Genomic DNA, 14,139 nt, shown 5'->3' with positions numbered 1-14,139 from the left:
CCAGTCGAAAAAGTGAGGGAGGGGCCACTACCCTTCCTCCTGGATCCCTCGCTTCTGCCACCAGTGGAGTTGCGACACTTAAAAAATAATAAAAATACAAAAAAAGGCGATGGGAGAAATGCGTTCAAGCTACTTACGTCTGTGTATTGCACACACGACCCTTTAAACATGAATTAATCAAAAGAAATTCTGTAATGTAGCCACCTACGGCATGCTTTCTCCAAGTTGTGAACTGTAACCAGATATCGTTGAATCTGGAGTTCAGAGTATCTTCCAGTTTATACCAGGAAATTTAAACACGAATTATTGCTGCTGATGATGAAACTGAGTCACTGTAAAAGAGCGATATTGCGAAACCAACACCAAACTTTGAAACACTGTATTTCTTGCAGTATAGGTAGGCCGAAAATTGCACAATACTGGGCAGTGGGAGGTCTACAAACGCCTAACGAGTCTACCTTTAACCCCACCTGCTAGAGTTTTCCAGCTCCTGTTTCCCGACGAGTTGTTGAGGAGCTGGCAGACCTTTTGGAACAGATCAGGTGGTAACTTTGTGATGGGCGTGTTCAAGTCGAACGCTACACGGCAGGGCGGATAACTTTTCTCAATACCCTGGAAAGAGTCACGACTATAGTTTAGATCTTGTTTGAAAACATTTCTGGGAAACGCGATGAACCACAAGCTGGACCAAGAGAGGGTGCAATTTCCCTAGCAACTCATGCTCCTTTGGAGGAATTGCCCTTCGCAGGTTCACAAACGACTATGAATCGCACCCTTTACAGTCGCATTACTACCAACAAAGTGAACACTCTCCACCAAGATGGCTCTTTTCAACCTCTGAGGGGGTGCCTCAGCTCAAAGTGGATACAAGAGTTTGCAATGATCATTGTTTTGTCGGACATACAAAGGTCTATGGGTCATACATGCATATATCTCAATTTCCTATACAAACACCGCCTCCCCCCCCCAAAAAAAAATTCAAAACAGAACAAAAAACTTCCCCCTGCCCCCGCTTCATTTACGCCACTAGACGCTGAGAAGAGATGCATTGACTACCAGCCCCTTTGTCCCTATTCAAGAAATCGAATTTGCACTTTTGCAGAGGAAACATAATGATCACTCTAAATGTACACGAAGGATATACTGAGTCGGTCCTTGTTCAGAAATACGCCGTAGTTTTGGGTCACTTCCTAATGTGATCGTCAGTTGGCAGTCCGGATACGTGCTTCTATAACACTGCAGCTACGTATAATTATTTTGACCTTAGCACGTGCCTACGTCTGTACGTCCAGCCTAGCTAGCTCTGGATCAACAATCGCATTTTCTGCACAGTTAATAAGACTGTTTTTCCAAATTCAAGCTTCATTTCTGTGTTCAGCGCTAGGTTCATGGGAATCGCCTATGGTGTCACTCCTCAGCTCAATGCAGTTTCATTTTCTAATGCAGACAAATAGTGTTGGTTTGTTTAGTTGCCATTGTAAAGTTCGGAAGTGAAAACGATTCCTTGAGTCCATGATGAGAAAGAGGAACCAAAGCAACAATTTTTGGAAAAGCCAAGATGAAAGTTGAGGACAAGAGCGGGTACGTAAAGGATAAGGCTACAGCAAAGTAACTTTGACACCACGAAACATTATAGTGTAATGAAAATCTGCTTGACATGCAAATGAGTTCATTGTACTCCAGTTTGCATTGTGGAGAAATGGCTTTGAAGTCACAAAACTGCTTACGCTTTCACGCGGAGCATAGTCCATCCATACAAGGATCAATTCAATGTAAAAAAGGTACAGAAAAAAGAGTAAATTTGTACAGATACAATTAATAATAACAACAAGAAATGGCATTGCATAGGCTTACAAAGGTTTTGTTTTCTAAGCCAGACAGCGGCATCTCGTATCTCTTCTGCCCACAGATCATTATAACTGGTGACCTCGTGGGAAAGGCCTGGTCATTACCGGCCATTTTCAGGACGTGAAAATCGTGGTCCAGTGTGTTGATATCTCGGCTTCCATGAGTGTTCCCTTCCCCGTCCATTTTTGAAGAACAAGATTTGGCTGCCCGGCCACAGAAGGGACAGCGGGGACCAAAGATGAAGTGGAGATGCGGATAGTCCCTCGTGATGATGCTCCTTACGGTTTCCAGCAAACACCGGAGCAGCTTCGTGCTTGGTTTCTCGGGCTCAAATGCAAGGACAGTCACCGATAAAAGCATCTGCTGAGAGGATCGTCTCTCAAGCTGCACCTTGAAGATGAAACTAGTGCCTACATGAAAGCGACATCTGTCTGCAAAGATCAACGGGCTGGAGTCGTTGGCATTCACCCTGTCTGAATGACACGCAAGGGTCAAGCAGCGGGCCAACAGACGGTAGTAAATGGTGCTGGGATCGAAGAAGCCAAAGTCGAAGTAAAAGACCTCCTCACCGCTAACTGGCTCCCAGAACTTCTCTGGTTCACCTTGGTAAGGAGGCAATACAGCAGGTACAAGAAATGACCTCTCGGAGCAGCCTGGGTTTGCTCTTCGATTGACCGGACACATGAGGTCATAGGCTTGGAGGAGATGGATCAAAAATGGGACGAAATGGGGCATGTCACCGTAGATATGCAAAAGTAGACCCTCAGTGATGATTCCGCTAACCTCGTAGTTCATCCACTCCAGGGCGAAGCGGTGATATCGTTTGAACGCACGGGGGATTTGCACCAACTTCTTCATGACGTCGACCAGGAACTGAGGGTCTATCACAACATGTTGTCTCAGAACCTCGTCGTCATCTTTATAGATGATCTCTCCAGCCTCGCTGAAGAATCGCAACATTTTCTTCACATCGTCTACTTCCGTCACACAGCAGGTCTTTCTGGCCAGGTCATGTACCTGCGTAAGTGTCATCACGCTCTCGGCTCGGTCTAACTCAGCAAGCTTCCGTCGGTTCTGGATCTCGCGATAAAAGTGGAGATACTTGATGGGATACCTCTCCTGAGCGTACTCAGCACTCTCAACTCGCTGAAATATTTCTGATCGTAGCTGTTGGAAATCCCGATCTAGTGGCTGAGAATTTTCCACCAGAAAGAGTGGTTTATCTGTGTGCGGGTTGAGAACAAGTCGGTGGCAGAAGTGAGGCATGATACGACGGTGAAGTTCCTCGGTGAAATGGAAGCCATCTACCTTCGAGATACTTGCTTTGTGGGTACCAACAATCATGATGACAGCGTCTGGATGATGCGCGTGTGCACAGACTGAATGCAACCAGAACAAAAGCTTCCGCAGTTGATCATCTTCGTCAGCGACAGCAGCCTGTAAGTTGAAGACGATGACGTATAAAGCTCGGTCTGGCATGAAGATGTGATGTGCACAGTGGTAAAGAGAGTCCCCAGCGAAATCCCACAGACTCAACTTGGTCTCCAAGAGTGGTTGCCCTTTGACAATGGCTTTCATCTGGTTCCGGATAAGCTTAATTGGAAAGACCGCTTTTGCACGCCATATTTTATAAGAAGTATAGAGATCGAAAAGTGGGTGTGCGGTGACAGACAGGGTGTAAAAGGCAAGAGAGGGCAACGAAGCGTCTGGTACCCTTAGTGTCCATCCGCATATGCGTGCAATGAATAAACCTAAGAGAAATCCCAGGATCTTCTTGGTGGCATAGCTGGCCTCCAAGCCATACTTCAGAACAGCTCGTCTACCAAAAATGGTCCCCCAAGCGCCACCGATTACCGTCAAAAAGCCAGTTAGACATAGAAACAAATAGGGTGCGAGGCGGCACTCGCTCTTTAAATAAACAGCAACTATAACTGATATTAAAGCCACCGACACAGTCATCCTCTTTTTATGCCACCGATCATCAGCTGTGCAGAACTTGTAGGTAGCAAAACCTATAAGCCCTCCTATCCCAAACACCACACACAGAATGAGCGTAATCCAAGATGCCTCCAAATTTTCGAAAGCAGTCTGCGCCTTGGTGTCAGTCTCAGAGGGGTGGGCACAGGCAGAGAGGGCTACAGCGATGCCTGTTCGAAAGCCAAGTCCTGTAGACATGCCAACAAGGACCGTAGCTGTTGAAACCAAGATAATGTTGGTGACGAAGTCGACAGGTTCTCGATTAGAGATTTTGTCATTTGCTTTACAGGCTAGGTCCTCAAGTGGCTTGTCAATGCGGATCAAGGCTTCGAAGAGGACAGCAACGAAAGACATAGAAGTTGCAAAACGGTAGGCATTGTTGTAGTCTAGAATCGTGGCCATTGCGATTATAGCGCACCAGACGAACTGAAAATAGCCGTAGTGGAACATCTTAAGAGTGTAGACAACGGCGATTGCGAGAAAAAGCTGGAAAAGTTTGAATATTTTCACAGCGTCACTACCACTTTTTTGACTACCAAGAGGGGTTGGCTGAGAGTTTCGGGTCATCGGTGACTGGAAGCAGTTGTTATTTTGGCGTCCTTTCTTAATATTGGCAGAGGAAGTTTCGCCAAGAATCGTTACCGCCGAAGCACATTCCTGGATGTCGTCTGCCTTGGCGGCATCCGACTGGTTCCACTTTTTATCCACATTAATCACGTGACACATCCTCGTCTCTATGCCGTGCGTGGGTTGCTCGAGGCGGTCAAACTCCTTGCCAAGGAGACGGTTCAGCAGACTGGTTTTACCTGCACGAGGCTCCCCGAGGATCAGGACCCGAGCTCGATTGGATGGGAGCTGACCGTTGGTCTGTGCAGCCGTGTAGGCTTCTTTGAGTTCCGGGTCGTTCACCATCACGCTAAGGTTCAGGCTTCTGGTCCCGAAGTCCGACAGCCCTGACAAGATTTTCTCAACTAAGCTTGTTCCGATTCCGCTGTAGAAGCTTCTTTTCCCAGGATTCATTTTGTCCTGTAAACGGATAAGGTTTAGGGGAACATATGCCACAATTAGTCCATCAGTGTCAAATTCTTGTCTGTTTTAATCAGTGATTCGAACTGATTTCACCAGTCTCTTGGCACAAGCACTGACTTATGCTTTTAGAGGTAATTCCATTCGGTTATCGCTTGAGAATAAGTTGTGCCTGAATCTTTTGCATCAGCCACTAACAAGCTTTTGCGTATACTTTTGAATATAATCCTTCATCAGTCTATCCGTCATGAGTAGATACATTTATCATCGGTTTTAGAGAGCCATGTTGGTGGGGGAGTGCAGTGTTCAATATGTTGGTAGCGACCCTAATGTTTGCACTACTCCAAATACGCGCAGATAGAAAACAGTGCAAAATCGGACCGAAATAGCGCCGCCTGTTGACTCTCGTGAAGAGGTTGGCCTCGGTTTTTTTTAACTGGAAATTCGCGATTATGGCCAGAAGATCACTTTTCGTTTCAATTTCATGGGGGTTAGCCACGAAAATCTTTTTTTTTTCGCCTTTCAAGGAAGGTACCCCCAAAACAGTAGTAAAACTAAGCCCTCATTTCTGAACGTAGCCGCCTGCCTCTTTCCAAAACAGGCCCGGAATTAGTGGTTTTTTGTGAAGGAAATACCCCGAACTGGAAACTGTCAGTCCCAAATTCGGGATTCATAGAAATATTTCAATGACACCTCCTGATTATGGCATGTCTTATTGTAAAAACCCCGTGGGATCACGAAATGTTAATGAGCTCACGCGCAGAAATACAACAATTTGGTGGAATGTGCCCTAATGTGTGTGCATTTCATAGTCGTTTGTGAACCAGCGAAATCTAGTTCCAGTCAAGGGGGGGGGCTCTGTTGCTAGGAAAATCGCGCACTCTCTTGGTCCAGCTCGGTGCTTATAATAGCTTATTATTGACACTGCTTAGGAGAGGTGACACGTCTTTCTTTTAAAGCGCCGTAAGGGCACCCTATTCTATGGTTCTCATTTCTGACCGACCCTATCTTGGGCTCCCAATCACGGGAAAAATATTTTTTTCGCCGCTAACCCTGCTAAAAAGACCTTAACCCAAAAACAAATTGAAGGGAAAAGAATTGGCCAGCATGACCTTTGAAAATAAAAGCCCTGAAAACTTACGATTTCGCAAACGACCAACAGCAACGGTCGGCGTTCGCGTGAACATTCGGTATACCGCACCCTTCCGTGGCGCAGCCCACTGACGTTCATGCATGGCTCTACATTTGTCTTGACCCGGACTCGTATAAGGGGATTTTCAATGTGAGCAGCATGGTACCGACCAGCAGCATTAGACTTCCTCAGTCCTACGCGGTATGTTTTGTGGATTCGGGTAACAATAAGAACACGAACCGACCTTATCTCAAGTGGTAAAAGAAATGAGAACCATAGAATTTAATAAGGGTGCCCTAATGCAGAACATAATAAGAATCGCCACTACGGTGTCCCGATATTTTCTACAAATCTGTTACCAATTTTCGACACCCCTGACACCCAACTATCTTTTTGGCCTAGGCGGCGAGATGTCCTGTCTGGCAAAGTTACGACACAGTTGTTTCTTCGATTTAGGTCACCTTTGCGAAGAAGATTATCAGTTGTACTACGTCTGTCCATCTTTCTTGATACATACTGTTTAAAACTTTATGGATGAATTCTCATGAACTTTTGTGGAATAGCAATCACGATCAGGGAACAAGAATTTACTGCATGGGTAGATTTTTGTGAAGTGATGTCATGTTAATTTCATCAAAGTACAATTTAAATATATCTATTGGAGAAGGTGAAATCGACTCCAAACTTGAGGGAGTAGATAATGCTACAAATATCTAAAAATTGAAGCGATGTGATTATCGTTATTGGTTGATTCTCACTAAATACTCAGCTTTCTTTTTTTTCCTATAGTACAACTCTCCGTTTGCCTGCAATTTTAATGGGCGGCCAAAGTTTGCAGAAAAATAGACCGTTGGTTTAATTGGATCTTACCTCAAATTTAGGCGAAATGTAAATTTGACTCAAGAGGGTCGAATTGTAATTCATTATTTAGTGGTACATGTTATTAGCATCTCGTGTTTTGAAAGCCGTGTGGGATTTTAAACACATAAAGGATCCGTGAAATAATTTTTTCTTTTTTAGAATCGCTTCTTGTGTACTTCTGTACTCTTGTCCAATGTATGAAGACAGTCTGACATCGTTTTTGAGTTAAGTGAGCTTAAAAAAGCACTTTTTTTACATTCGAAATTGACCAAGCATTTCTGGACAAGTGAGGGCGCTTTTGCTTTGATGTAAATCCAGGAAGATGTGGTTCAGTTTGCATGTCTTCACGTTCATGGTGAACTCCATCAGAAAACTATCTGAAAGCAATACTGTGAAAAGGATGCTTGCTGGCTTATTGCCATAATCACACACAGCGATAAATTGTCAAAGGAAATGAAATCTAAGATTTCAGTGTTCAAAAAAAACATCTAAAAAGTTCCTGTGCACAAATCAATGGAGCATTAAGTCTCATTGCCTTGGATGACATCAAAGTTCTGCTCATGAATATGCAAATACATTAGCGTAAAACCAATTGAAAGCCAAAGGTACAATTTCAATGGTTTAAGTGACATTTACTAAAATATTTTCTATTTCATAGTTCCAGTTTTTTGTACTGACGGCCAGGGATAGTTTTAGCAGTAACCCTGTAGGAAAAACACATATATTTTGAACATTTATTTTTACTGTATTTCTGCTTGCTATGGTGTTTTGTTTAAAATGTATGTGTTGTTTATACTTTTTATGTGTTTGTTTTGTTTTGTCTTGTTTTACTAATTTTACTTTCCTGTTGAATATTTATTTTTATTCCGTGGTAATCTTTTAAAATTTTATTATTGTAGTATTTTGTTTTAAAAGTTCATTCATTTTAATGTAGCTTTTAAAGTTGAGTTTCTTTAAGTGGTATGACAGGGCCTTATGGAAGGCCACCGTTTTGATGAATAAGCTACCCTGGATAAATATGAGAAATAATAACAATAACTGTGACGTAAAAAGAGTGGACCCGTCATGCAAATAGGATTTACCCAAACATACTTTATATTAATCCTTATGGCCAGTCAAAAAGGAAGGTACGGAAGAGTATTGCTGCAAGCGCGAAAAGTTTATTTTATCTCGTTTAAACGACTTATTATCTCGTGATAAATAAATCGTTTAAACGAGATGAAACTTTTTTTCGTTGGCAGCGATACACTTCCGTAGTACGGTGCAACGTTGTCATGTGTCAACACAGACGCGGAAGTGTAAACTACTTTTGCCATAGCAAAGCGTGCCCGCACAGACAACGGTATACAAGAAACTGCATGTATATACTCGTCCTGATATCAAGAAAATGTGCTCTTGGCAAGGAACAGTAGTGATTCGAGTCGCCTTTGTATATAATTTGCAATACATTCCCTATAAAAGAGTCCTTAGTATAAACTGAAACTTGTTTACCTGAAACAAAACTTATATCAGTTTCACACCAGGGTATATTGTTTCCATATGCACGGTCTACTTGATACGTAGTTCGGGATATTGTTTTTCTCAGCTTTGCAATTCGCCTCGGTCCGCCATTTTAGTTAGTTGCCACTGACGTTAGCTAGAATACTGCATGTTGGCTGGCCTAATGGTTCTTTAATGCCGATATTGAACAAGAGGTTTGAACCAGATTCTTCAATGTCGTTTTATTTCAATTATAAAAATTAAATTAAATTTATTTCTTTCAAATTTTATTTGATATAAACAAAAAAGCGGAGTGTTTTCAGCACGAGCTGATCTAAGGGAGGGGGCGAATAGGGTCCGGACCTGCCAAAAGTAGCCACGCAGCTAGATTTGCTGCAAAGAGGACGGGTATTTGTACGTATAATTTTCTTCCCTTTCCTCCTCAAAAGGTGCAAAATCTCCCCGATACATTTATGTAACCTCACACTTCAGTATAAGACTAAAAAAGATTGCAATGAAGAAATTGCCCTTGTTCTTGCCCCTCCCCCCCTCTCCCGGAGACATAGCTCTAACTCCACACTTGGCTTGAGCTCATATAAGCCCATTTGTTTACACGCTCTGCTGTTGGCCTGCTGCGTGATTATCATATAACGAACTCCTGACCTGCTAGAAATCTTTCAATTGCCTTCAATCTAACTGGATGCCAGCGATGAGGCCCTACAGCACACTGACAATATCTTACCTTAATTGAACAGTCGAAAGAATTCAACTCAACTTCTCACGTTCGCTTAAAGGGCTCGATAACGCTTGTCTTTACGGTGACGTTGACCACCTAGCGGAACAGCAAGGCAGACACGTTTAAAATCCCAATGTCACCACTATGGTCAGGATTAATGCTTATAACTTTGTCATATCATGCGGTGAAAAGACGCTTTCACGGTGCACAGGTTTACAGTCGAGTTTGAGGCATAACAAGCGTTTGACTCTTGGCACAGGGCGGAAGCGATACAAAACAGAAAGTCATTATCGTGTTATCGACCTGGTACCCCGAGGTACGGGAATGTACACTGTGGGGAAATTTCAGAACGCTATTTCAAAACACTCATGAAACCGAGTAGCAATGACTTTTCAGTTGTTATGGGCTATGTGTGAAAGGTTGACGCAGAATTAAGAGTAGGGCAGGGCAGTAAAACTTAGGGGAACTACATAGAACTATATTTAGGGGTGTACCCACGTATGTAGGCCAGAAATATGTGCGCCGGGCTCATTAATAAAAGTTATATACTCAAAATATTCCATATTAGCGGGTCCTGAGCTGAGAGCCATGGAACTGGGGAATTGAAGAAATATGAAACTGAACCTCTGCAATCGGGTCGGAAATTGGCACTATTCTAGCCGTTTTGCAGGGGGATGCATTTTCAAAATGGCTACAGGCTGTGAAATTTCCTTTGTCAGGGGTGATCTGCAGTTTGGGTGAGAATTTCTAAAAATTCATTGGTCAACCCACTAAAGATAAAAAGGAAAATGAAAGAGGACAAGTCGAACATCGTTTTTCTGTCCAGCCTGAACAATTTTTCAAATATTTGTGAAGTATGGGGATTTATCACTGCTGTCTATAGGAAAGTTGCTGAGTCAGACTGAGCCGAGAGCGTGATGACATTTACACAGGTACATGACCTGGCCAGAAAGACCTGCTGTGTGACGGAAGTAGACGATGTGAAGAAAATGTTGCGATTCTTCAGCGAGGCCGGAGAGATCATCTATAAAGATGACGACGAGGTTCTGAGACAACATGTTGTGATAGACCCTCAGTTCCTGGTCGACGTCATGAAGAAGTTGGTGCAAATCCCCCGTGCGTTCAAACGATCTCACCGCTTCGCCCTGGAGTGGATGAACTATGAGGTCAGCGGAATCATCACTGAGGGTCTACTGTTACATATCTACGGTGACATGCCCCATCTCGTCCCACTTTTGATCCATCTTCTCCAAGCCTATGACCTCATGTGTCCGGTCAATCGAAGAGCAAACCCAGGCTGCTCCGAGAGGTGGTTTCTTGTACCTGCTGTACTGCCTCCTTACTAAGGTAACTCAGAGAGGTTCTGGGAGTCCATGAGCGATGAGGAGGTCTTTTACCTCGACTGCGGCTCCTTCGAGCCCAGGACCATTTACTACTGCCTGTTGGTCCGATGCCTGACTCTTGCGTGTCATTCAGACAAGGTGAATGCCAACGACTCCAGCCCGTTGACCTTTGCAGACAGATGTCGCTTTCATGTTGGCACTAGTTTCATCTTCAAGGTGCAGCTTGAGAGGCGATCCTGTCAGCAGATGTTTTTATCGGTGACTGTCCTCGCATTTGAGTCCGAGAAACCAAGCACGAAGCTGCTTCGGTGTTTGCTTGAAGCCGTAAGGAGCATCATCATGAGGGACTATCCGCATCTCCACTTCATCTTTGGTCTCCGCTGTCCCTTCTGTGATCCGTCAGTCGAATCTTGTTCTTCAAAAATGGACGGGGACGGGGTCACCGACGGAGGCCAAAATGACGACACACCCGACGAGGCCATTCACGTCCTGAAAATGGCCGGTAATGACCAGGCCTTCCCCACGAGGTCACCGGCTGTAATGTTCTGTGGACAGAGGAGACACGAACTGCATCTGTTGGGATGTCCAAGCAAAGCCCTTGTTGGGGTTTGCCTTTCGTACCCTTTTTATCATTTTTACCATCGGGCGATTCATACTGCTGCTGTTTCATCAACACATTGATGTTTGTATCGTAATACATTATCACAAACGAACAAAATGCTCATCAATTAATGAGTCAGACTCGGTAATATAATCAGTGCATCCTAACCAAACCTCCTTTTGGTGTTATGTACGGATCATGCTGTTCCTTTTTCTCTCCACACGACACACTCGCCTACACCTAACTTATCATCACACAAGGCCTCATCCTTAGACTCGCTTCTGTCGTTTCAGGTTGTCGGGCGTAGCTTTAGCTATCCTACCCAACGTCTTTCATATGGCATGGACACTCCCGTTACCAAGTTACCACCTGACCTCTTTCAACGAGTCTGTGCGCTGCTCAACAACAGACACAGGAACTGGAAAACTTCGGCAGGTGAGGGTAAAAAGGATAATGTTTTCACGGGCGTTTAGCTAGACCATTTTATATTGGAAGTTACCATCATGTAATTTTCCAAGTCGACTGACCGTCGGCAAAATTCACGAGTAACGATAGTTTTACACGATCACCCTCTCCCCTTTTCGTCTCCATTCTTGCTGACAGCACCATGATTTTGCTGACAAAACTTGAAAACGGGTTGTAACGCCCCACACACCCCCTGCAGCGACTCCACTACACGTTGCGTGCACCTGGAGAGTTTTACTGCAAAAATGCAGCGTTTCGAGTTTCGATGACGTTGTCGCAACCATTCAAATTTTACCCGAAGGGGTAATTCTCTGCGGCTATTATTCAACAACATAGTTCAAAATTTACTAATCTGAAGTGCCCACATTACTCATGGTCAATCTTGTCTGTTGGAGGCATGTCCAGCAAGGAGCTCAAGAGGTCTTACAGCGGGGTATTCCTAATCAACTGATTTCGGGATTTGGTTGTTTATATAAAACTGGTTCACAGGGTTCTTCGTAATGTGCGTTAACCTGTCTTTTAAACCTTGCAGGCGCGTTGGGCAAAGATGTGGAGACCGTGGCCGTGTTGGACAGCGATCGGGTCGCCAACCCGACCGAGCAACTGCTGCGAGAGTGGGCGATGCTGGACGACAAGGTGACGGTCAGGGACTTCTTGGAGGTGCTCGCTGAACCCGTCTCTCCGGTTGACGGATATCATTCAGACAGTGCTCGGCAGGGAAGATACACATAGACGTTCTCGCTGTTCCTCGTTTACTTACTGACATAAATCGATAATTTATGTAACAGAGATCATTCTCGATGGTGATTCGTTATCTAATTCAGGCACCACGTAAAAACACATGTATAGAGCCCGTCTGTAGCACTGATCTCAATTTGACGCCAGTAATGAGAAATCAGTGATTCCTAGGTAGCCCTAGGAAACGAAGTATTACAAACCATTCAAGATGACTGCCGTGAATGATTTTGGCGTCCAAATCTTGCGTTTATAGTCTTGCAGGTCAGTAAATAGGTCGTGATTGGCTATCGGTATTTAAACCTTTCGTGGCGCCTGAACTGGATGGTTTGTGAAAAAGAAGGAAGAAAGCTACCTGGAAGGCACCAATAGGACAACCAATTTTTATTTTTGAGTTACTAATTTTTTGGGCAATACTAATCCTTCCAAACAGCTTTTTTTTTAAAAAAAAATGGCGTAAAAACTGAGGCATAATCCACCAATTTGGTTCCAATAATCGAGACACTGATATCGCAACTCTCTACATAGTTCGTTTTCCAATACTCGACTTGTGCTCCGTCTTAGGCTTCAGCTGTTTTTTTACTTCCTGACTTTGAGGTTGTAAGCGCAATCGTAAGTCTGATAGTTCCACAAAAGATCAAGTAAGATGCAAAAGAGCCAAACATTACAATATTTCAATTTAACTTAGACGCTTCCGGCCCACAATCAGAGATTGGTTTCCTATACGAAGCCTGAGACGGAGACCAAGTTGAGTATTGGAAAACGGCCATAAACATTCCTAAGTACGTCGTAATAAGCTCCCTCAGTTGTCAGAATAAATGGCTGGTCTGGCGGTCCGCTCGTCCGATACGATTGCGATATAAACCGATAGGCCTACCTACTGCTTGCTTTTGCCATTAGCAGGTCTCTATAAGGAGTTATCACTGAGCAACTGACATCCGTTTCGGTCCCAACCATTCATCATACGCGACAGCTGGCCAACCAGAAAGGAAGTCAAGAAATTAATTGCATGCTCCTTCGCTGCGCTCATCCACATGAAAAGTTGTTAACGCTGAACGGATCCCACAGAAGACAATGATGAAATTCAAGGGGTTATTACACGGCGCGTGGGAAGGGGGGGGGGTTCACAGCGGAGCTGAATGCTTCAACCATCATGTTTGAGAGTTAAAGGCGCAAAAATTTAAATACAAACTGGTTCAACCAATGAGTAAACTATTCTGGAGCTTTCAATGTAAGAGCATTGTAAAACAAAAACATGAAAATTGAGTGATCAGAAAATTCTGAATCATGTGGCCGTAAGAACCTGCGGGGCATTATGCCCAACTAAATTGAAAACATGAAACCAATACATCAATGACGATTGATTATTTTGTGCGCGGTAATCTTCCAACCAAATAAAACTAGTTCATCCTTTCGATTAACACATCTATTTTGTCGAAACGTTGAATAAAACAAGTTAATTCTCACCTGAACAGTTGCTTGTGGTTGTTTGTGAACGTCCATACCCCCCCAAAAAAAGGGAAAAGTGGAACCGTATACCTTAGCAATGAGTAATTGTTGCCCAAGGTTAGTAAATGCTGGCCGTCAGTACAAAATGAAAAAAAGATTTCTCTAAGTTTTGAAAATCTCAGGGGCATTATTAACACCAGTGTCTTGCCTGAATTATTCAATCATGACAATTGAAACAAAAACGCAGCTGCATTGTTGACAAATTAAATGGAAAAAAATCTTCCATCGTCGCCCTTTAAGCCATACAGGGTGTCTTACCGGAATCCTTCAACTGTAAAAACGAAATAAAACTTGGATGCATTGTTAACACAAGTATACAACTGAAATTTCTTCCATTGTGACCCTCTAATCCCTCTTGGGTGTCTTTTCCAGAATCCTTTAATCACAGCAAATCAAACAAATCTCGGGCGCTTAATTGACACCAGTG

At 43.7% G+C, this 14,139-nt stretch overlaps 1 protein-coding gene and 1 long non-coding RNA gene across 5 annotated transcripts in view; one reads left to right on the top strand and one right to left on the bottom strand.

Moving 5' to 3' along the window:
- LOC110985157 (uncharacterized) overlaps positions 1-14,139 on the bottom strand; it is a 43,492-nt gene that overhangs the window by 4,043 nt on the left and 25,310 nt on the right. For 2 of the 4 annotated variants that reach the window (XR_015427367.1, XR_015427366.1), the window contains one exon: positions 483-612. Coding sequence is in view for 1 of the 4 variants with exons in the window: in XM_087144248.1 (XP_087000374.1) it covers positions 471-612; positions 1,855-4,845 (3,133 nt within the window). In the remaining 3 variants the exon portion in view is untranslated. Of the gene's footprint in view, positions 1-470; positions 613-1,854; positions 4,852-9,065; positions 9,156-14,139 lie in introns of those variants that run through there. The other 2 variants (XM_087144248.1, XR_015427365.1) reach the window with 2 other exon arrangements.
- On the top strand, positions 10,494-13,284 carry LOC110985203 (uncharacterized). The gene is made up of 2 exons (XR_015427372.1): positions 10,494-11,438; positions 12,001-13,284. It is a non-coding gene; the product is annotated as an uncharacterized LOC110985203 (long non-coding RNA).

Source organism: Acanthaster planci, linkage group LG12, assembly GCF_054643075.1.
Source record: "Acanthaster planci isolate LZ-2023a linkage group LG12, COTS_SCS, whole genome shotgun sequence".
Taxonomy (NCBI): Eukaryota; Metazoa; Echinodermata; class Asteroidea; order Valvatida; family Acanthasteridae; genus Acanthaster; species Acanthaster planci.
This window is presented reverse-complemented; position numbering and strand designations above follow the sequence as displayed.